At 50.2% G+C, this 22832-nt stretch overlaps 4 protein-coding genes and 3 non-coding genes across 8 annotated transcripts; 3 read left to right on the forward strand and 4 right to left on the reverse strand.

The window, feature by feature from the left end:
• Window positions 1-962: 962 nt before the first annotated feature.
• LOC120898501 lies at window positions 963-6880 on the forward strand. Its single transcript, XM_040304441.1, has 3 exons — window positions 963-2084; window positions 5224-5812; window positions 5885-6880. Exons 2-3 carry the CDS (start codon window positions 5800-5802, stop codon window positions 6172-6174), a joined length of 303 nt encoding a protein of 100 aa, XP_040160375.1. The 5' UTR covers window positions 963-2084; window positions 5224-5799; the 3' UTR covers window positions 6175-6880.
• On the reverse strand, window positions 3996-4067 carry Trnae-cuc. Its single transcript has one exon. It is a non-coding gene; the product is annotated as a tRNA-Glu (tRNA).
• Window positions 6881-7266: 386 nt separating the features above from the next.
• Trnae-uuc lies at window positions 7267-7338 on the forward strand. The gene has a single exon. It is a non-coding gene; the product is annotated as a tRNA-Glu (tRNA).
• A 122-nt stretch (window positions 7339-7460) lies between these two features.
• Window positions 7461-14283, reverse strand: LOC120898496 (titin). Of its 2 annotated transcripts, XM_040304434.1 has the most exons (4): window positions 13734-14283; window positions 11647-13365; window positions 10705-10890; window positions 7461-10418 (listed from the first exon to the last, which is right to left on the reverse strand). In XM_040304434.1, the coding sequence occupies exons 1-4, from the start codon at window positions 13813-13815 to the stop codon at window positions 8428-8430; spliced, it is 3978 nt and encodes a 1325-aa protein (XP_040160368.1). In that variant the 5' UTR covers window positions 13816-14283; the 3' UTR covers window positions 7461-8427. The 2 variants fall into 2 exon arrangements, with proteins under 2 accessions (XP_040160368.1, XP_040160369.1); XM_040304435.1 differs by lacking the exon at window positions 10705-10890.
• A 277-nt stretch (window positions 14284-14560) lies between these two features.
• LOC120898500 (protein G12-like) lies at window positions 14561-15287 on the reverse strand. The gene has a single exon (XM_040304440.1). The coding sequence runs from the start codon at window positions 15222-15224 to the stop codon at window positions 14625-14627; it is 600 nt and encodes a 199-aa protein (XP_040160374.1). The 5' UTR covers window positions 15225-15287; the 3' UTR covers window positions 14561-14624.
• A 684-nt stretch (window positions 15288-15971) lies between these two features.
• Window positions 15972-16053, reverse strand: Trnal-aag. The gene has a single exon. It is a non-coding gene; the product is annotated as a tRNA-Leu (tRNA).
• A 714-nt stretch (window positions 16054-16767) lies between these two features.
• LOC120898497 (protein G12-like) lies at window positions 16768-17591 on the forward strand. Its single transcript, XM_040304436.1, has 2 exons — window positions 16768-16860; window positions 16941-17591. Exons 1-2 carry the CDS (start codon window positions 16858-16860, stop codon window positions 17535-17537), a joined length of 600 nt encoding a protein of 199 aa, XP_040160370.1. The 5' UTR covers window positions 16768-16857; the 3' UTR covers window positions 17538-17591.
• The last annotated feature ends 5241 nt before the right edge of the window (window positions 17592-22832 follow it).

The raw sequence follows: 22832 nt of genomic DNA on the forward strand, positions 1-22832 counted from the left end.
TTCGGGTGCTCACTACGGTTGGCATTGAAAGCCGACGCAACCCGAGCAGGTCCCATTATGCAAGACGCGTGTGCTCACGTGTGGCCCTGATGTACGCGTGTACTTGGTGGACGACTCATCGGTGGCGCAGCAGGAAGGGTAGATTTTACCGATTGATACCGGTTTTGCAATTGTCACACTGTGGAGTGCTGATTTTGCTTGATTGTGGAGTAACAATAGACCACGAACCCGGAGGAAGCGAGCGGGTTCAAACCCACGGGGGGGAATTAGCACGATCGAAAACCATGTTGTCATCTTCTCTCTACCCCCAAGAGTGTGCCTTTAATTCGCACATGACTGCTAACTGAGGGTGGACAGACAACCAGTCCAAAACGAATCCTCGGAAGTAACTGTTTGCCTAAAATTATCATTAATTTTTGAGCGACTGATAATAACAAACGATCTAATCAGTACAAATGTGCACATGATACCAAATAAGCGCTCGTGCAGTACATGATCGGACATTTATGTCCACCACTGTCCACTGCCGATTGCAGTAAAATTCCACTCAAGCTTCGTCAATCAACCCGTGGTGCAGTGTTGCCAACATTTGAATTACAAAGTGGTCAAGCAACGCGTCTGTACCGGTTCGTCTGTCTGACCATATATCCCAATAGATACATCGATCCGGCGTGATAACCGTGATCTACCCGCATGCCAAATCCGCGATCCGTGCAGTGCGCGATCATGTGCTTTGCCCTTCGCGTACCAGATGCGCGCGAGAGCGTGTGCCCTTCATGTGCAGCTGCGATTCGCGACCATTCGGGGCCCTTTGTGTGTACCCGAATCGATCGATCGATCAATACCGCGATCACTACCCATCTAATGGTACTGCTGGTGGTGGTGGTATTGGTGGTAGAGCCGCACGAGGTTGTGTTTGTTTTGCGTTAGACGGAGCGCGCAAAAACACGCATACAAGCGCACAAGTGACACACACCATGCTCGAGTCGGGGCCGAGCCAGTCAGTCGAAACGGAATCGAGAAGAAACAAGGCAAGCATTTCGGTTTGTGAGGCCGTTGCGGTCGTCCACGCGTGCTCCCGAGGTGGCGTAACCTGAGGTGATTTGAGATTCAAAATTTTACAGTTGTGCTACTGCTGTGTGTGTCACCCTAAGGGAGAGGGAAAAAGGAGAAGGGGTCAAAGGTGTGGTTTGGCATTTGCTAATCGATTTTTAAACTACCGGTGACCCGTGATGAAAGTAATAGCAGACCAAGACCTGTGGTGTGGTGTGCCGTTGTGACCTATTGAAATCCATCCAGTGCAAGTGCAAGTGCGTGTCTGCAAATGCAAATTTACAGTGAGAGGCGCCTGGTGTTTTTTTGTTTTCTACAACCAACGCCACAGTAACGCGGTAAAAGGCGCACGAGGCTTGACAGCGTGACCGCAGCAGCAGCAGTGTCGTTTGTGTTGTGCCAGCTCGTGCAAAAACAAGAAAAGCCTTTCGGTGGGGTTGTTGAGTGGCGGAGGGTTAGGGGGTTTTGGGGGAGAGCGGAAACCGGTTTTTTCAGCCACCCCGGAGACAGCCCTTTCGAGCCCTTTTCTGGCAGTAGTGTCGACTCCCCCCAGCTCGTACGGGGATCCAGTGTGTCAATCTCGGGCAGACGTACTGCAGCCATTAGGAAGCGAAAACAAACTAAAAACCACTCACAAAAAAAGACGCAACAAACAAACAAAACGAATCAAACACGCACACACAAACTGTCTCGAGTGCGCTCTCGTTGTCTCTCTCCCTCCCTTCCAACACGCAACAGACGACCGGAGTGCGTGACGTAAGCGCGAACCCGTGTGTGCGCGCCAACCCGTTCGCGAGCAACCGCGCCCGGTCGCGCAAAACTGTGCGACGCGTCGTTCGTTGCGGCTGTGTCTTTTCGCTAGTGCGATATCCAGGTGTGTGTTTGTGTTTCCTATACATCATTCATAAAATATCGGCAGAATTGCGTGCCTAGAGACGAACGCCAGCGTGTTGTGTTGTTGCGATCGAATGATCTAACGGTGAAGCAAGCTGGAGAAGATCAACTTCCTCTCTGTGGCGCACTGATCGAATGTAAGTAATACACAGTGTTGACGTGTTGACGTGCTGGGGAATCGCGATCTAGTTCACTATATGGATAGGATAGGTGTCGGTCCACGTAGGCTCTAACTTTATGTGGCGGATTTGCGTAGGCAACGAGCTTGAGTTGTGTGACACAAATGCGCGTTTGAATGCGGATACTCCAGTGTTTGCGCTGGAGCGACCTTCAGCTACTTAAGTGATAAAACTAGTTCCACACAACCACATACACACACACATCCGAATGTGGTCTGAGGCAATTAAACGGATCCTACTGCGGGCTCCATACACGGCGGGAGGGGTTGCGATATAACCCCCTTATCACATCTCACCCCAGCTGTCTGGTCTTTGTGTGTGTGTGTGTGTGTGTGTGTGTGTGTGTGTGTGTGTGTGTGTGTGTGTGTGTGTGTGTGTGTGTGTGTGTGTGTGTGTGTGTGTGTGTGTGTGTGTGTGTGTGTGTGTGTGTGTGTGTGTGTGTGTGTGTGTGTGTGTGTGTGGATGTTTATGTAAGAGAGGTGTTTGAGTATGTGCATACATACATCTTTTATCAACCCCCCACACTCGCACGCGTTTGCAATTCGTAATTACACACAAATCGTCTCCCGCGCCATTGGTTCGCGCATAACGCACCACCACGCTCGGCCGTCATTCGCGCGGAGATTGTGTGAGTGATCTCGTTGACCACTGGACCGGCTAGGGGGGGTGTTAAATAAACAGCTGCCCGCGGATGAGATACGGTCGTGTATAAATCACATGCCTCCATCCACCATCCCGCCGTTGGATGCTTTCTTCCGTGCTTGCAGCGTCACGCATCTTTGTTAGAGCGCAAAGGGGTTGATCGCCGTTGATCGCACGTGGTAAAGGGTGTTTTGGAAATCTGCCACTCGCTGGCAATGCCATGAGTTGTTTGTTGGACAACGAAGTTGGGTATGAAACAAAGTCACCCTTTCCTGGCCACTGGTTGCTTACCTCAGCAGCTACCGTCCCCCTACCGATCTGGGTCAGTGATGGCGCAGCGCACCGCTTAATGCTAATCGGAAGCAGCCACGATCGGTCGAGCGCCGGCCAGACCACGACCACCCGAAGGGCACGCGGGTGCAAACGTGCCCACGTTCGGCCATCGAACCAATTGTGCTCAATTACGCCGAGCGAAGCGAATTTCCAGCGTGCTGACCTGGCCACTGGACGGAACCGGACTGGTGGTTCTACCGGTGGGGTGTAGCGACGCGTTCAATGACTTCACTTGACCCGGGGATCGGGTGATTTCATGCCGGTTTCGAATTTTCGAGCACGGTAGAGCCCTCTACACGTGGTCAATAATCCAATGGATAAGCCGTGCGGGTTGGTTAACCCTGACCTGGCACAAGCAGGAAAGCGTTTATCGTACACGACACGACCCTCTAAGACAGCCCTACAAAAGAAAGCAACATCTTTCTAAACTGTCAAGAAGAAGCAGCACAACGTATCATGTTTCTTTCGCCAAACCCTTAATAACAAGCCTTTTTTTGCTTCTGTGTGTATGTGTGTGTATTGGTTTGCTCTATCTCACTCACAAAAAACGACACAATCAAGCAAGCCCTCCCCGTTGTTATCAATATGGACGCGATGCGATAAGTCGTGACAATGAAAATGGCAATAATTGCAGCTCGGTGCATTCTTCTATCGATACACTGTGTATGTATGAGTGTGTGTGTGCCTGGGGAGTAGAAAATAACGTAATCCACTTGAAAACGTTTCTATTTGTGGCACATTTGTTGTTTGTTTCTAAGCGACCTCCTCGATCGCAAATGGAAACAGTTTCTCACAAAGATCTGTTTGTGAGTAAAGAAAGACCACCGCCACACAAAGGTGCATTGTTTGATATTTCATCCAACAAAAAAGGATACAGAGACCTCAATAGTCTCTTTCCCGTACCGGGAATCGAACCCGGGCCTTCCGGGTGAGAGCCGGATATCCTAACCACTAGACAATACGGGAGATGCATCTAACGATCAACTGCATTAGATCAGATTTGCTCTTCATTGGTTTGTACTATTTTGCTATTTTTTGCAACGAAAACTACTCGAAAATACCTTTTCAAACGCTTCAAACACCTCACAAAAGGAATCCCACTGTTAGAAAAACATACACACACCCACCTCCCGACCGGCCCCTCAGGCGGCAAGCGCCAATAATATCCCGCCTTCTCTATATTTAGCTCACACTCGATAACGATAACTACAAAACCTGTCCGACTTGTTCCGTCGATCTTTGACATGACATGAGAAAGAAGAAGAAGAACTTCATCCCCTCCTCGTATGGTGGGGTGTGTGTGTCTAAGAGGGCAGATTCGGGGGAGGGTCATCAATTGCGTCTTTTCAGCAGTGTGTTTTACTGCGCAGTGTATTAATGCGCCAATGCCTTGGAGGAGACTGTTGCGGCATACGCTGCAAAACACTTTCTACGCACGAGTCTACGGGGCGCCGGGCATACCGGAAGCACACAAACATAAAGCGTTATTTGTTCAGCTGTCTATTTGGCTTGGAACCGATAGCAAAAAGGAGAGAGTTTGCTGTATATCGCCTTTTGCAGCATCAACACATAATTAAAATGTAATAAAATAGCTACCAAGTGTGCACACGCTGTACTTGAGTTACAGTCTCCGGCAGCAGACTCATCAATCAAACCAGTTGAGGGGGAAGCTTGGGAGCAAGAACTCCATTATCAAAACCCACCTCTTCTCAAGTGTTTGTTTACAGCTCAGTTTTCATTTTCCAGTAGCATGCAGCAGAATTTGAGCAGACAGAGGGACATGAAACAGAAGCCCCCCTTGGGCAGCGGCCGTTGGGTTCCATGGTGAACTGCTTTCCAACTCGCATAAGAAACTCGCGCGATAAACAACAGACAGCATTGACATGCATTTTCGGGTTAAAAGCAAACAACTCTCACTGGAGCTGGTTGGGGGAGGGCAAAAATACCTTTTGCTAAAATAACCGGCAATTCATGGGGGGGGGCTCAAAAATAGATATAAACAACTGTGTTGTGTATGTACTATCGGAGAGAACGAGGAAGAGGGAGGGAGAGGGCGAGTACGGCGCATATTAATGTATACTTTCTTTCTTTTGCAATGTCATGTTTCCCCTTCCCTTTCCAGACACTCTACCGGACCACCGTACCCCCTGTAGCTGAAAGTCGTTTCATACGTCCTGGACACTCCCACCCCGGCCGGGACACAAGTGACCTCGATCGACCGAACAAAAAAAAAATCAAACTTCTCGTGCCACACGCTTCACTATCGCCACTATCAGCAAATTGCAATTTGTGTTGTCGAAAATCTAGTCCCCCCCCCTTTCAACACGGATTTTGGATTTATCGGTCAAAATAGACGGTTACCACCCCATAGTACGAACTCATCGCTCAAGTGGCAGGAAATCCACGAATCACAATTCCAACGGACAGACACTCGTTTGAAGTGATTTGACGTGCGCGCGGTGGGTGTGTGAGAGTGGGTTTTTTTTTCGTTGTTCGAGTAAAACCGCGTGCAAAGGTCGAACACCCTCATTCGTAGGGGTAGAATCCGCTCGGCCGCTGCGGGACCACCGTCATTAGTCTGGAATCGCCGGAATCGATAACATCGCGCTCGTGCTATCGCGCTTGTTTCAGCGAGTTTGTGCGCGTAGGCGAGCTTCTAACGCGTCGCAGAGAGATCTAAACGGTTACACTGGACACCATGACTATTTCAGGTAAGCAGTCAGAACGATCTACAACCGATACAACCTGTGAGCTCAAAACTAACGCAAAACTGTTCTTTGCAGCAATCCCACCCCCAGAACCCGTCTGGTGTTTGGACCGGCGGGACTCGGGCCATCTGTTCTGGCGCCGGGAGTCCTCCAAGGTGAAGTTCCGGTACGATGTGGAGGTGCTCGAGTTCACCAAAGACCCGTACGAGGATCAGCTGCTCATCACGGACAGTGAGCTGAGCAGGGCGAAACAGCAACAGCAGCAGGCCGGTGCCGTCTCCAACATGATCGTCGTTTGTGTGACGTGTGTCGCGGCCATTGCCGTTACGGTAGTGCTGCCCTGGTTCCTGATCGGATCGGCTTGAGCATTGGTCTTGAAAATTCCCACCCCCACACACACACACCCACTATGTCATTGTGCGCAGTGGGGGACCGTGTGTATGTGAGTGAAGAGTGTTGTGAAAAGCATGTGAATCGCTTGGAAAGGAGGTTCCCTCTCAACCCAAGCACACCGCAATTGTGATAGCTGTCCCTAGCAGAAAGAGTGAAAACAAAACGGAGTCTACGAAAGTGTTAGGGACATTTTTTCTCCAAAACAATTTTTACAAACGCTAGCCCGTAAGATAGATAGAGCTGTCCAACACGTACTAACCGAGCAAAATCCCGCCTCAACATGGTGTAATAATAAGGTCCAGTTGAATTGTGTAAATAGAAGCTCTGATTCACGCTGATACTGATAAGGTAAAGAAGGGTTGTGATAAAATGGCAACCCAGCTTTAGCGCGCTACGATACGATACGCACCGAATTACTAGAGAAGCAAATGTAATGTATTAAAGCTTAGTTAAATGTGATGTTTGCGCACGCAGCAGCAGACGTAGAAGCAACAAACCACACACACTACAAACCAATAGGGAGAGAGCGAGCCCGTGCGCAATTGTTCTTAGTGAGTTACAAAAGTTGCACCTGGTTAGTGGTTAAGTGCGATTTGTGCTTTTTTTAACACGCAGATGGTGTCAGGGAAAGGCAATTACATTTTACAACGAACAATAAAGGTTGTATTACAAACATAATTACAATTTGTTGTTCTTTTCTGATTATATGAAATAAAGCAAAGAAATTGGTTTAATTCAACGCTCTCTCTCTCTCTCGCTCTGGGTGGATGGGAACGTTAGAAAGCTTTCGTAAAAGCTTTATTCAAAGCCATTCGAAAGTTTTCAAGGTTTCCTTGTGTGCATTGCCTACATTTAGGCGTAAACTTTCGTTAGTGAAAGGAAACTGTGCAGAGCCACGGAAGCAAGCAAAGCTGGCTGGGTGAAGGGGTGCAGGGGTGCATTTATGTGCATTTTTAATAAATGCGCTTCTGCAGGTCCTGCGCAATACATATTTGATGGTGAAATGTGTTTTGATGCGTACAGAAACGTATTCTGTTTGAAACGTAGCAGCCCTCTCTCACATATCCCATATGGTCTAGTGGCTAGGATATCTGGCTTTCACCCAGAAGGCCCGGGTTCGATTCCCGGTATGGGAAGGATCCTTTTTCGTTTTTTTACTCTGGTTTCAGCTTATAACGAATATAATCGATACATTTTTGCATGTCATTGCGGTGGTGTGATTAATCACTGTGTTGTGTTCCAGTAAAACCACAATCAATCTGCGTTCGGTGTGAATGTGGGTACACTTTAAACGTTTTATTTTTCACGATTCGCTTTTTGCAAGAAAAAAAAACATATATACATACACATTTATGCTGTGGTGTAAAAAAACACGGTACACAAATACAAATACGGTAACCATAGCGGTCGAGCTAAGATCGCGATGAGGATGAGACGCTGATGATAATGGCGGCTGCTCTCTACAGCCCCACCCAACAAATGGCGATTTAGTGTGACAAAGTAAGATAAAACACAAGCAACGGCAATGCCGTGGTGCCGCCTGCGTACAATGAAAGCGAGCCAATGTGCAAATATATGTGCAGCAACAATTGGTGGTCGAGAGGTAACAAAAATAATCGTATTGAGTGTGTGTTTCTGTGTGTGCAGCATACATACAAACGATACATACGACGCAGCATCGCCACATTAAAGTGATCTGGTTGCATCCGGGAATAACACGATTCTTGTCAGCCTGTTTCCTCCCTGTTTCCTTTCCATCCCTTGATGCACTCGTAATTAACGTCGTGTGAGAGTTCGTGCGTGAGTGTGCATCACAAGTAGAATAACGTCGTTGTTATGTGTCGTGTTGGTATATTAATTTAAGCGTTTTTTTTTGGTTTCTGTGTGGCGAGGTTGAATAACTTCGACCGAGAGATTCCTTATCCGCCGTCCGCGTGAGTTTCGTGCATTAACGTGCAGCTGAGAAAGTGCTAGTGCACGAGTAAGTAGAGTAAATGTATGTGAACACCGAAGAGTGCTGAACGCGAACACGGTGCGGAACACGGAACCGGCATCGGCTACGATGTCTTGGCTGGTTCCCAAAAGCTGTGGATGACTACGGAACAACGACAATATTTAGAAAAAAAAATCCCCTTTTGCCCCCCAATCTACATCCTTCTTCAATGCGGGGCAATGCAAAACAATGTCTTTATAGAGAGATGTGTGGTCCCTGATCAGATTGTCGCTCAGCTAGTGAGCGGGACTTCCTTTCGCCTCATCCAGGTCGGCAGTTTGTCCTTGACCGCTTCTCGGATGTGCCGGTACATGATCAGCAGGATGACGGGAATAGCTAGCTTGGGATTTTTGAACAGATACAACCAGCAAGCGATCACAAACAGTGCCACATCCGTCAGGTAGGAGATGGTCGGCTTCAGCTCGGTCGCGTCCGGTACGACCGGTGGCATCGGCTCCGGTTCGATCGGTGTTTCCGGCACAGGTTTGGAGCGTGCTGGAGGTTCCGGCGTAGGTTGTTTGTTTGAGATGACGCGTGCAGTAGGCGGAACAGCAGTAACTTGAGGTGGTGCTACTGCTACTGGAGCCACTTTCGGAGCTACTGCGGTGTTACCTTGCATACCCGCTGTCCTAGCAGCAGAATTCGATCGTGATCGGTTCCGTACGCCCGAACCAGCTCGTCCTGTGCCGCGCTTTTTGTCCAACGGCCGACCAATGCGTCCGTCGGGTTCGTCGTCTCTAGCTTGCACCGGACTGCCGATTCTATCCCCCACAACAGACGGTGGCCTGGAAGCTGTCTCACTCTCGATCGACGCGGACCGTTGCCTCAGGATCTTGCTTTCCCGTGCCGGTTTAGTGCCACGCTGCACAACGATCGGATGATCCGAGGCAAGCGAAGGTGATCGAGATGTACGACCCCGCATCAGATAGGGATCCTCTACCGACAGTGGTGATCGTGAGCCTGCCCGCGAAGAGTTGCGCGAGTACTCACGCTCATTCAACCGACGCACCTCGTCCGGACTCATGTACAGCGGGAGTTTGCGTGGCTTTTTCGAGCTTTCAATCTGCTGCACCATATCGCTGTAGAAGTCGGCCACAGCACGCGACTCTTCGATGGAGTTTTGGCGTGATTCGAGACGCCTTTGGCGGGATGCTTCCGACACGATCGCACGCTCGATGTCTTGTCCCTTCGGAGGTTGCTTCTCGGACAGGGGCATTTGTTGTTCCGGAGGTTCTTCCTTCTTCGTTGGAGGAGTTGGCACTTTGACGGGGGATTTCTCCCGCTCGGGAGTCGGTTGCTTTGGAGGTTGTGGGGGACTGAGCTGTAGATTACTGCTCGATTGCTTGCTGACGACAGGTTGTTCGCCCTTTGACAATACCTCCGTCGATGGACGTTTGAGGATGGGTTTTGGCACAAAGTTAGGATCGGGCAGCGGCATCGGCTTGGTGAGCACTTCGATCGCTTGGCTCGGATCGGGATTGCGGTAAGGAGAGCGCATACGTTCACCACCCGGATGGTACGGTTCTTCGTCCGTTTCGTCGTCATCCATGAAACCACGACGCTTGGGCAGGACGAGCACTTGCTGTTCGAGCAGCTTCTGCTGCTGCTCGCGCCTCTTCAACTCCTCGATCATGGAGTTCATCGAGGAGGAGACGGACTCTTCGCCCTCCGAGTAGCCGATCGGGAGGGAGGTGAAGGATTCGAGCTGCTGCTGCTGCTGCTGCTCCACACCGTGCGACGGTTCTTCGACGATCGTTTCCTCGGCCAGTGTGGAATGTGAAAGCTGTTGCTGCTGCTGCTGAGACGGTGGCACGATCGGCTGGTCCTGCTCGAAGCTGGACTGCTTCACGATCGAGTCCTTATCGCCGGACAGACGCTTGCGCAGGCTGCTTCGTCGGTCGGCCAGTCGATTGCTGACGGTTGTGGTCGTGACCGGAGCGCCTGTTTTGTCGTCCTGAGAGGGTTCCTGTGCCGATGCTGCTGCCTGTCGACGACGGACGGCCTGTTCCTGTTCGGCTTCCTTGCGCTGGTTTTCCGATTCTTCATAGGCGACGGCCTGATAGAAGCGTGCCATTGCTCGTTCGTAGAGCAGTTCCGTTGAGCTTACGCCAACACGCATCGTCGGTGCAGGAGGTGGTTCCACGTTAAGCTCCGGTGCGGAGAGTGATAGAGGCGGTGGAGGTGCCACCAGCTCATCCAGCTCAAAGTCGAAGGTAGAATTACCTGCCAAAAAAGCAACAACATTAGATTCTGATACGATTCTGAGAAACGACACACATTGCGTTAAGTACGGTTAATCAAGTGCGTAAAGAGTGTGCTGCAAACTGACTCATTGGAGTAAGAAGATTAGATTGCGGACTAAATGGAACTCTCTATTGTATTGCGTGATCTAAGGACTCAATCTAACAGACAGTTGTGAATTCATTCCGACAGGAGGCGCGAAACACTCGCGAAAGACAATGGATGGATCCATGCAGCGTGCTTCGTTCGAGATATGTAGTGCTACCACCTAGCAGTATTCTGAAGACTCCTTGACGATCAACAGGAACTCCAGGAGGCTTCCCAGAGCGTGATCCAACACCTTGCCTAGCAAGCAGACGTTCGAGGAAGAATCTGTCCTTCTGAAACTTCCACCGATACCAAGGCGATTGCAGCGGGATGGCAAGACGATCTAATCCATCGGGTTTGCTGCTTGCTGTAACAAATAGATGTACTGTATACTACAACCAGACAACTTGAAAAGCACTTGACACACTTGGGTATGTAACGGTGTACAGGGCATGACAATAACAAGACACAAAAAACGGTGACATAAAAATGACCAAAAAACAATTCGGTTTGGTGTCGACGTTGATGGGCTTTTCATGGAAATAGCTTCAATTCAATAAAGGAAATAAAGTCTCCAAATTCGACACCTAAAATCCGACTGCCATTGTTTGGTGGCATTTTTCCCACATTTACAACAATCAAATTAACATCGCTTGCAGCAGTGACAAAATGAGTGGTGTTTTATAAGTTGCGCTGTAGAATGGGCAATAAATATTAACTGTATTTCGCACCAACATAAGTCATTGGGCCGAGCCGCACATAGACCGAGCCGTCTAACACCAAACGAAACCGAAAACTGTTGCTATTGTTTTCATTTTCGTCTAACGCGGCCGCCAAACAGTGCGCGTGAGAGATTTGGTACGGTGTTTGAAGTGTTTGAAGGTTGTCCGTTGCTGTCATTTTGTACGATCACTCACAACGAGCAACCTGTTCCGATCTGTTTGATCATGACGCTTAACACCGTCAAAAGGGAATTCAAAACAAGATATCTACTGTAACGTAATAAACATTCCAGCTCGATCGTTTCTTTGATTCGATCGCGATAGGAATCATCCGTAATGGCCAAAACACAAACTCTCAAAAACCAATAAACAACCGTTTGCCCCTGTGAGTTCTCACTTACGTGTCGATTTCTTCGCTTCTTGCTCGTTGTACAGGACCAACATAAACTCGGAGCTGTTGTGGATGGCTGCCTTCGAGCTGGGCTGCTGCTGGTTGGACTCATTTTCCGAGCCCGATCCCATCTGATCCGAACTGTTCCCGGTGGACGAAAGCTCGCGATCGGACATCTTCAGTGGGCTCGGTTCTTTGGAGAACTTTTGCATCGCTTTGAGCGAAGATGGCGCCATTCCGCGCCCATTACTGACAGGACCGATCGATTCCGACTCCGACTCGGGCTCTGCTAGTGGAGCTGGTTCGGTGACGACGAGTGCTGGCACAGGGGCGATGGTTTTTGTGTAGCCCTGCCCAATGCTACGATCTAGCGGCGTTCCGTAGGACATCTCGCGCATAACGTCCACCCGTCCGTACGGTTCGGGCGTGAACGCTTTCTTGGGCAGTGACTCGCGCATTGGTGATTGGGACAGATCACGTCGTTTGCGGGGTAGAGTGGAGGGTTGCTGTGCTTGCATTTTGGATGCATCTGTAATACCTCGCTTTGGATCGGGCACAAATAGGACCTCCGATTCTTCACTCGGATCACTCACTCCGTATGGATTTTCAGCCTTCACGCGGAACCGATACTGGGAGCCTTCGATAAGATCGCTCAGCGTCGCAGTTAGCTGACGGACGGTGGCCGCTTTTAGCCACACATCCCACCCGACTCGGTTGTATTCCACGATGTAGTTGCCGATCTTGCATCCACCATCATCGTCCGGTGCGGACCAGCTAAGTGTGGCCGTCTTGCCGTACGAGATTGCCACCGTCACGCGCCCTGGTGGCTCCGGACGTGCTGTGACCGTCACCAAGAAGGATGCATTGTCCTCACCAAGCTTGTTCAGCGCACGGATGTGATACTCGCCCCGATCCGCTCGATTAGTGCTGACGATCTTGAGCGTCGAGTTCTTGTCCGTCGTGACGATCTCGTGCCGACCATCGTTCGTCAGTGGTTCTCCGTTGTGTGCCCACTCTACTGCTGGCGGTGGCCGTCCAGCCAGGCCCACCTTCATGCGCACCACCTCCTCCGCCTCTATGATCAATCCGTCCTCGTACTGGCGAGGAAGTCGTATCTTCGGATAGGCGTCGATCGTCAGATGACAGCGCGTCACCGTATGCCCTGCCCGGTTCGTTGCCGCACACTTAATCTCACCCTCATCCGTCAGTGCGGTCTGATGGATCACGAGCACACTAACATCCGCCTCGGTGATGATGCGCGCCCGCCGACTGCTGTATATCTCAAACCCATCCTTAAACCAGCTGATCTGTGGTGCAGGTGTCCCTGCCACATGCACCCGAAACTCGACCTTCTCGTTCTCCACGGCAGTCGCATCGAACAGTTCGTGCACAAAGCGTGGCGCTGAGATGGCATTCCTTTGCAGTGTCACCGTGAGTGGGTCCGAGAGTTCACTGCTCTCCGATCGTCCGACAATGTTTTCGGCCATAATACGGAACTGATAGCGCCAGCCCGGCTCTAGGCCGCTCAGTGACAGCTCCGTCTGCTGGACGAGCGACGGACAGGCACGAACCCAGTGCGGTGAGCCGGTTCTTCGCTGTTCCACCACGTACCCGAGTATCGGCGAGCCTCCATCAGTGGTCGGACGGCTCCAGCGGATCGTTACCACATCCGGTGCGGAGGACGGTGAGCCTGGCACGAGGGCCGGTTTACCCGGTGGGCCAGGTGGTTCTAGAAGGAGACACAAAACAAGAAAAGGGTTATCAAATATACGAAAGAATGATTTTGCAAAGAAGAGAGAAAGAGAGAGAAGGAGAGAGAGCGAGAATTGAGGCAAATTATTTGAATTACACGTTCTGGTCGGGTCAATGGTACACACGGAGCAGAGAGCGTGAGATAGAAGACACAGACAGATGAGTCGGTTGTAACGGCGGCGGCGTATCTGGTTGCTCGAAGAACAGGGCCCGGGCTAAAAATAGACGGGCCCAAACTGTGAAAATCCAAACCCGCGTCAGGTTCGGTTATATGTTCGAGGCAGAGCTTCTATCAAGCGAACAGAGGGGGACAATCTCTCACCAATAGATAAGACGACAACCTACCTGCGGATTTCCAGTGTACGGCTTTCTTCGGTTTGCCCGCGGTACTGCCATGCTTAATTGCTATGCTGTGCTGATTGCCCATAGTGAGAGCTACCAATACTAAACACACACACACACACTTTTTCGGGGAGGTTGTTTTGAGGAGGGTGGTGAAGAGAAATGATCTCACAAAGCGGCCACTAACACGCACACAAACGATCCTCGGGCGTGATCGATTGATGATATTTGCATTGATTTTAAGTGAAGCTGCGTATCGAGAGGAGCACTTGTTGAGGGTTGTCGGGATTTTCACACGTTTAGGGCCAAAACTGTGTGCTCGATATCAAAATCGGAAGAGGGTTATCGAATTTTCACTTTGTTCGCAAGAGCGTCAGAACATGCAGGTCGGACACATTTTCGTTCGTCGCTGTCTCGTACGCAACCGTGACGGAGGGGTTGCGCTCCCTATCACACACGCACACACACACACGCACACGAAGGTGGAGTTGATCGCGGATCCACGCTCGATACCGCCGGAGCGCAAGCTGGTCGTAAACTGCGCCCGAGAACGAGGTTCGTTCTCGATCGTGCCCGACCAAAAGTGATTCAGTTGGCAGAGTGCGAGGAGGGAAAAGGAGGGGATTTGGGGGGACTCTAAATATACGCTGCGCCCTAGGAATGCGCCACGGATTCTGCGCATCTGTCAATATGAGCCGAGAACGACCACCTTCGCTTCGACCAGGCAACGACGACGACGGCCAGTTGTCAAAACGATTGGTTTGTTTACATTCGAGAATTGGTCCAAGAGACGGGCACATTGAAGACAAAAGATTGAAACCAAACCAAACTGTTTTTGTATCAAATTAACATTCCTTTTATTTCATCCAAGCAGTTGTCCGTGGTACGTAAGCCTTAGTTCCAGCCGAAGAAGTTGCGGAAGCGGGTGATGATCTGGTCGACATCGACGCCGAAAGCGCGCAGCTGGGCGGAGAAACGGGTGACATCCGGGTGCTCAATGACGCGGGTGAAGCCAGCGCGACGGGCCTGGGTCATGCGGTACAGCTCACCGAACTCGCTGGTCGGGTCGGCGATGAAGGTGCGGGCCAGAGCCTCGGCGCCCTCCAGGTTGGTGGCGGCACGAATCTCGTCCATCATCGCGTTCCAGGAGCGGGAAGCCGGCGAGCGAGCGTTGACCGAGCGGGTGATCGGGGTCAGACCGAGCATGGCGGCGATGCCGTTCAGGTAGTCGCGGATGCTCACGCCACGGACCTCGGTCCAGGCGCTGATCTCCTGCAGCTCCGGGGTGCCGATCAGCACACGCCAGGCAGCATCGGTCTCCTCCGACTGCAGGAAGCTCCAGATCTCGCCGACCTGGGCGTCGGTCTGCACGTAGCGCTCGTAGATCGTGCGCACCTCATCCATGTTCAGGAAGGGCAGCAGCTGATCGACCTCAGCGCGCAGGTTCTGCCCGAAGGCAGCACCGAACAGGGCCAGCAGGATGATGAACTTCATTGTCGCGTACAGTCTCAGGTAGCACTCGGGTGGTCAACTGAATCTGGTTCACTGCAGGACGCCGGCCGGCTTATATAGTACCTTTCGGACGGTGGTCGATAAGCGGGACGACAAGATTGCAGCGGTTGATAAGGTTCGATATCACAGGGCGCTTTTTTGTGGCACAAACATCGTAGATGCTGCAGCTGGAACGGATGGATGGCGGAGGAAAGGTGTAGACCAGCTGCGGAGCCCATCAATCATATCGTGCGCGCTATCGGTGGGGAGCGTTGGCAACTCCTAGCTATTACCGCAGCAAGATTGCAGCTTTGACGACATCTTCGGGGAGGTCTTTAATCGGTTCATGGAATAATCCTTTTGGGGTTATTAGATTACTCAAATAGCATCCACGTCAAGCCGGCGAGTGCACCGGTAAAGTCCAAGGTCAGCTGGGACATGTGAACTGATACTTGGTGCCAAAATGAATGTTTGATGTTACGTTCCAGGCTTTAGAAAAAGCCTCAGAAATCGATGTTTTAAAAACATATTTTAATGCTTTAAATATTTCCATTCGTATTAAACGACTTTCAGAAGAACTTACCAGATCATGATCAGGATGTCAAAATACTATCAAAATGTAGTCAATTTCTATGGGTAGGTAAGGCAAGTAAGCTAGCGACCAAAACACGTTTCTTTTACATGCATAAAAACACACACGTATATGTATTTTTTTTTTCTATGCCACTCAACTACAATAAAAATGTCTGTTGGCAGCGGTGGGATTCGAACCCACGCCACCGAAGTGACTGGTGCCTTAAACCAGCGCCTTAGACCGCTCGGCCACGCTACCCTTGTGGCGGAGGAGCAGGTCAAGTGCGTCCGGGTTGCTTGCAATTAAAGGGAATATATAATTAGATGGTTCACCGATAGAACTCCACGCTTTTGCCAATGATCACAGCAGTTTTGAATTCTTTGTCCACATTCTCCGAGAGTTACTAATGCATGATGCATCTATACTCTGTTAACACCTTTTCATTGACTGCTTGGATGTCATAACCGTCAAATGCTGAGATAGATTTATTTGAGTTGTGTCGCATATTTTGTTTCCAATAATTTACTAGATATCCAAGATCATCCGTTCCAAATATCGATCGATTGTTTTAACCAATTATTTAATGTGCTAGTGACATTATTTAAGAGTTGCTTTAAACGCCCTATTGCCCTCGATCTATAGCTTCATAACTTCATCTCCAATTGCCTTTCAATACCGAGCAAACAACACGAGGATCGTCAGCACTGAAGCCACAGCAAAAGGTGCTGCAGACAAGCAATCATCCAGAATCGAATGGATTTTTCTTGTTTTATTGCCCGATTGCAGTTTGTACGACTTTTTGTTTTATTTTTGGTCCCGAACCGAGCCCTCCCGCTGTCGTCGCTTATCGTGAACAAGATGTTATCGCGAGTTTTGTTGCAATACGGTAGCGTTCCCTGTACGCCCCGGTCTTCGCTTATCACGCGAGCGTCACTTTGGCTGGCAACGAGATTCGCTCGGACAGCTGGTTTTGGGTATAAAAGGGTCGATTGTCTGCTCCAAAAGTCACCTTTCTATTGCGCTTGCATTCAGAGTAGTCCTTCGACTCAACCGTCTAACAAAATGGTAAGCACAGGAGCAGTAAAAAGTGGATGGATTCAAGGATTCTTCAAGCTAACCGCCACTCTATATGATCTTGTTTGCAGAAATTCCTCATCCTGCTGGCCCTGTTCGGTGCTGCCTTCGGGCAGAACCTGCGCGCTGAGGTCGATCAGCTGCTGCCCTTCCTGAACATGGATGAGGTGCGCACGATCTACGAGCGCTACGTGCAGACCGACGCCCAGGTCGGCGAGATCTGGAGCTTCCTGCAGTCGGAGGAGACCGATGCTGCCTGGCGTGTGCTGATCGGCACCCCGGAGCTGCAGGAGATCAGCGCCTGGACCGAGGTCCGTGGCGTGAGCATCCGCGACTACCTGAACGGCATCGCCGCCATGCTCGGTCTGACCCCGATCACCCGCTCGGTCAATGCTCGCTCGCCGGCTTCCCGCTCCTGGAACGCGATGATGGACGAGATCCGTGCCGCCACCAACCTGGAGGGCGCCGAGGCTCTGGCCCGCACATTCATCGCCGACCCGACCAGCGAGTTCGGTGAGCTGTACCGCATGACCCAGGCCCGTCGCGCTGGCTTCACCCGCGTCATTGAGCACCCGGATGTCACCCGTTTCTCCGCCCAGCTGCGCGCTTTCGGCGTCGATGTCGACCAGATCATCACCCGCTTCCGCAACTTCTTCGGCTGGAACTAAAGTGTCGTCCTGTTAAATAAACGCAAAATTGTTATGTGATCAAACCCCCCAAAACTGGAAAGGTGTGTCGTTCTTTCGTACTCTGATATTATCCTGCACCTTGCGCCGGAAATTGGCGGAGGCGCCAGGTTGCATCCAGGAAAACCGTTAACGTCCTTGAGGGCAGGTGCGGCGCACGATCGTGACCAACGTAGCATTACATTCCCATTCTCTTGTTTCCATCTGCTGGACATCCTTGCTGTCCGCAAGGTCGTGCCTTCGTTCGCTTATGCTACAACATATCAAAGTACAAAGCGTGAACTGGCTGCACCAAGAACAGGTTTTGGGAGAAATTAGGCTCTGCTTAAGGGTGTGCTAGGCACTCACGACGATGAGAGCAGCTCCTCGACACAGTGGCTCTCACAAGGGAAAGCGATCGTACTGGCACTGGCAGTGCAAGCGAGACCACTAGCCGTCGCAGCTGTGGTGGGGAGCCTTTCAGCTGGAGATCGAGCGACCCTTCGCTTGCGCACGCAGTGTGCCGCTCAAAACAAAAGCTCGGCAACAGTGATCTCCGACGGTCGCGTGACGCGGTGTGTCTCGTGATGATCGCGGTTTCTTGACTCGATCGCACGCACGCAATGTGTATGTGTGTCGATGAGTGTGTGTCTGTGTGTTTGCATAGCCAAATTGAGCGTCAATCTCGAGGACTTGTACCTCCAACTCTCGGTGCGCCAGTTCAACTTTGATCCAAGAGGAATTCCTTTGCGCTTTAGGGAGTGCCCCGTGCGCGACTGTGGCATACTGTAAGTGATCGATGCGTGTCAACTGTGCTGATCTTGTGTGTCTGTGTGTGTGTAGTGTGTGATCTGATCCGCAGAAAAAAAAGACCGGGTGTGTCTTAGATTGCTCCACTTCAGAATCGGTTGCAGTTTGATCCCTTCTCCAATCCCCCCGTTCAGTGTTGGCATTGCCGTTTGTCGCGCTTTTAGCTTCGCTTAATGGTTTTGCATTCCCGACGCTTGATCGTAAAATGAGATCGCAGAACGGGGAGACAGGAAGTGGGGTGTGTTTGCAGTGACAGGCGTGGCTAATTTGATAAACCGGTTGCGGAGGAAAGGGTGCCGGAGCCTTATCGTGGCGCGCGGGGCCCGATCATTGACCGTTAGGTCGTCGTCATCGTCGTCGATCCACATCACCACACCACCACCCCAACCTCGACGCCTTGTGAATCAGGAATGCAAATTCGATCTCGTTAGAGTTCGAGCCCGGGACTGTGTCTGTGTGTGTGTGTTTGAGGTCACGCAGCTGGGGTTGGCGATGCAGGAAACCGAACGCAAACTTTCTACAATTAATGCGTTCGAGAGAGCTGAGGGCGAGAATGAGGGCGAGTTCTGCTAATCCCCAAAGGGGAAGAAGGTGAGGTAGTGCAACTGCTGGTAAAGCAAAAAAAGAGCAAGAAAGAAGCGTCGTAAGAAGCTTTGGAAGGGAATTGGTTATGATTTAGCATAAAATTATCTTCCCGTCGGCCGTGAGATGGCGTGTAGACGGTGCAGACACGATTTTCCCATCGATCATCTCTCCCTTTGGAGTGGAGTTTGGTGGTGGTTGAGATGGATTGAATTTTCGCATAATTCGCTAAAACGTCTGATTTCCTGTGGCCTGTGGTGTGTGTGTTACCCGATCGTTTGAGGAAACCCTTCAAAGCACAGCCCAAACCGCAGCAGACAGCACAATTACGCCGGCAAGCAGTAGGCCCCTATTGGAGATCCTAGTCTTGGGACATCGGATCCACTCCACACACTACCTCCTATTGCTCACACGATCTCGCGTGCATTGCCACACTTACACCGAAATACGCGATGAAGAATTAATTACTGCTCCCTGGCCGTTGGCAACAATGAACGGCGCTGGACGTGCCTCTTTCAGCATTGTTGCTTCTGCCTTTGACGATACCTTGTTGGACGCGCCCCGCGTGTTGTTGGTCCCGGTGGTGTGTGCTAGCGTCCTCTAGAAGTTTGTACAGGTTTTTACAGTTATTACGATCAAAGTGGAGCGTCATCAGCAGCGGCATCGTCACCGGTCCCGAGCATTGAGATAACATGCCGCATAACCAGGAAACCAGTGGTGGCGGGGTTGTTTAACCTGTTTCCGACGCGTCCAAACCCATTCTTTAATGTGGAACAGACCAACAGGCTCTCGGTGAGTCGCTCCGTTTGACGTTTGACGCCAAAAAACAGGAATCGAAAGAGCGCACAAAAGCGTTTGCGCGAAAAACGAACACGAAGATAATGAATGAAGCATAATGAAATGTGGTCTAGTTCTCGTCATCACATTACCAACTGACCACAGGTGTATAGAGATCGCGAGATCTCGAGAGAGGATCGCTCGGCAGGGTGATATCTTCACAGTGATACCAACGCCCATAGAGACGCGAGAGAGAGGGCGTTCGAGTTAGATGGCTTCATTTTGATAGTGGATTTGTCCCCCTTCTTTCGTAGTCTCCTGCCGGGTTGTTGAGGTATTTTGGGAACCCATCTAGAGGATGTAGACGACAAACGACGTAAGCAGATTATAAAAAAAAACAACTCCATAAATCATCACCACTAAGGACGAGCGCGCTTGGGCGGATAAGCTGATTGGGCGTAATGGTCGGGAGTCGATCGCTCTACAAAGCTTCCGTGGGGAAGGAAAACAAGCGATCGATTGTGTGCGTTGCTTTCCATCGCGCGTAACCTCTTTCCCATCTCTATCGTTACAATTAACCTAAACAAAGCTCTCTAACAGAACAGGGCTGCTACCTCGGCAAGGTGAGGAAAGCACGAGACAGCGCGTGAACCATCGTTAGGTACACGATAAAAACGCAGCGCAGCACAGAGGAAAAATGGTGTTGAAATTCGTTTTGTCTGTCGCTTGTCTAAATGCGGTTGTAAAACAGAGCGATAAAACGCAAGCAAGCAAACACACAGAACGTGCTTCACATTCATGGTTGTTGTTGTTGAAACGAAACGCCCGTTATGATAACACCCGTTTGGACGCATCGCCGAACAAAGAGAGACCATTTGTCTGAATGGTGCCTTGAAAAGATATCAAAAAACACTGTTCTTTCATTCTAAAAAGCTTAACGTTTTGTTGTAAAATGCATTCTTGAGCAGGAACTAATCCCCGCACAAAGTGAACCACTGTCTGTATTGGAATCGTTTAACAGCCTACGTGTAGAGTAGGAAACGATCGTTCAGGTGACAGGCGATCAGGGTACAGGTTGTGGTGATTGGGAATAGAATTCCGCCTAGGCCGTAGCCACTTCACTTCCGTCTCTGCCCTTGAAGCAGACACTTTGTCGCGTAATCTGACACTGAAATGCGCCTGCACGCCTCTCTGGTCGCATTAGTCTCTGGTTAGGGCAAGCACTCATTGAGCACTTAAGGGTGCGAAGAGCCCTATGTTTCGTATGCTGGTGTCAATTTCGAAAGCAAACATACGAGATGCGTTCTTGGGATGCTTGGATGCAGGCTCGCTCATTTACATAAAATGCAACAGAATCTATGGCTGGAACATGAGTTGGAGTTGCTCAAGTTCGAGATGAATGTAACGGGTACGGTACAGTTATTGCCAGAAATCATGATGATCATGAAGAAGAAGAAGCAGACAAATCGATGTTCATCATTTCAACGTCATGAGCATGACCTTTTTGGGGTTGTGCATATTTCTTTTTCTTTTTCGGGGAAGACCTATACCGAAGTTGCCTTGAATTGAAAGATTTGCATTTATGGGACACCCTTTCCCGTGCACAATTGCGAAAGGAATGTGAAGCGCATCGTCGTTATTGGAATGTTTTATTAAGGGTTTTCGATTGTGATGGCGATGATGAGGATGGTGTCACCGAGCATTCCTCGGTTGGCACTCTCCCCTGCATCGCAGACGCTCCTCCGAACCGGGTCGAGGAGATGAACTTTCAAGATTTCTTTTATGCACCCCAAAAAGGGGCTAGTCATCGCTGCATCCAAGACATCTCATGGGTGCGGTGGTGATGTTGGAAGGACACCTTTTTTTGTCGATTTTTTTTTTCCAAAATTATATATTTTAAATTAAAACATTCAGAAAACGGGTGATTTTTTGGAGGTTTCCCTTTTTGCCATAAGTGGCATATTGAGGACATTCCACTCCTGTTTTGCTGCCAATATCAAACCACAGCACACACACACCAGGGATGCCACTGCTTTGGAGAGCTGATTTTGCACTTCCTTTATCTTCTCATGGAAATTCAATTGATTTATGAATTCTCGACAAGTTGTCAGGGAGGGGGGGCTAGCCCCACGTAGCAAGTCGCGCACGATTACTGACACACTTTTCCCCCGCGTTGGGTGAAAGAAGAAATAGCTGAATAATGTCCCTTCTCTTCTCTCGCTTTCTCAGCGCCCTTTTACTTGGTCAGCGCCTGTGTGTACAATGCAATTCTTGATATTAAGAAGGGGCTTGACACAAGGGCAGGTGTAGCTGGCGTGGGTCTCGAGTAATAAGTTCCACGATGCGATTGCACTTGCCGCGCGGATGTTGATGTCGATGGCAAACTGGGGAAGGGAGGCAGGAGCAGCACTGAGAACTGATGGCGTCCGGCGAACGGTTCTTCCTGCGCGGAACATGCAATGGAAGTGACCGCGTTTCGTTGGTGGTGGTGCTGCTGCAGCTTGTTGCTGGCTGGCAGTACGCAAAAAAGCGGTTTTGTCCGCCCATTCCCATGTGGGGGGAAGTTGGTCCAAGAAGGGCCTGTGGAAGGAAATCGGCATCATCCGTGGCATCCGCTGTAACGGGTTTTCGCTATGAGAAGGTTATACTTTATGGTTGGAATAAATTAAATATAAATATTCTATCAACTGTCTCCCAAAAGAGTCGATAGCTTGCAAAGTTGAGCAAATCCACTAGAAGGACCTGACCTGAGGGAAGAGGTTTTTGAGGCTATTTTGAACAACTGATAATAAGTACCAACAGTTTAAAATAATCACCACGGATGTTGAAAGAGAAAGTGTACTGTTTTCGAGCAGCCGACATACTCACCGAGGTCTCAATTACATCCACAATCCACCTTCATCAGCAGATTGGGGGTAGAATTTTCACATTTGGCTATAATTAAATGCCTCCTCGAGTCACTCGCCCCCATCACCAGGTTACCATGACAACGGGCCGATTTTACGACGCACACACACATGTGTGTGTTTGTGTATGTCTCGGCAGTCTGCGTTCCTTTCGCTCGGGGGGAGGTTTAATGTTCAGGTCTTTTTTGCAAACGCTGTGGGAAATTCGACAACGGGAGTCAAC

This window comes from Anopheles arabiensis, chromosome 2 (assembly GCF_016920715.1).
Source record: "Anopheles arabiensis isolate DONGOLA chromosome 2, AaraD3, whole genome shotgun sequence".
Classification (NCBI taxonomy): domain Eukaryota; kingdom Metazoa; phylum Arthropoda; class Insecta; order Diptera; family Culicidae; genus Anopheles; species Anopheles arabiensis.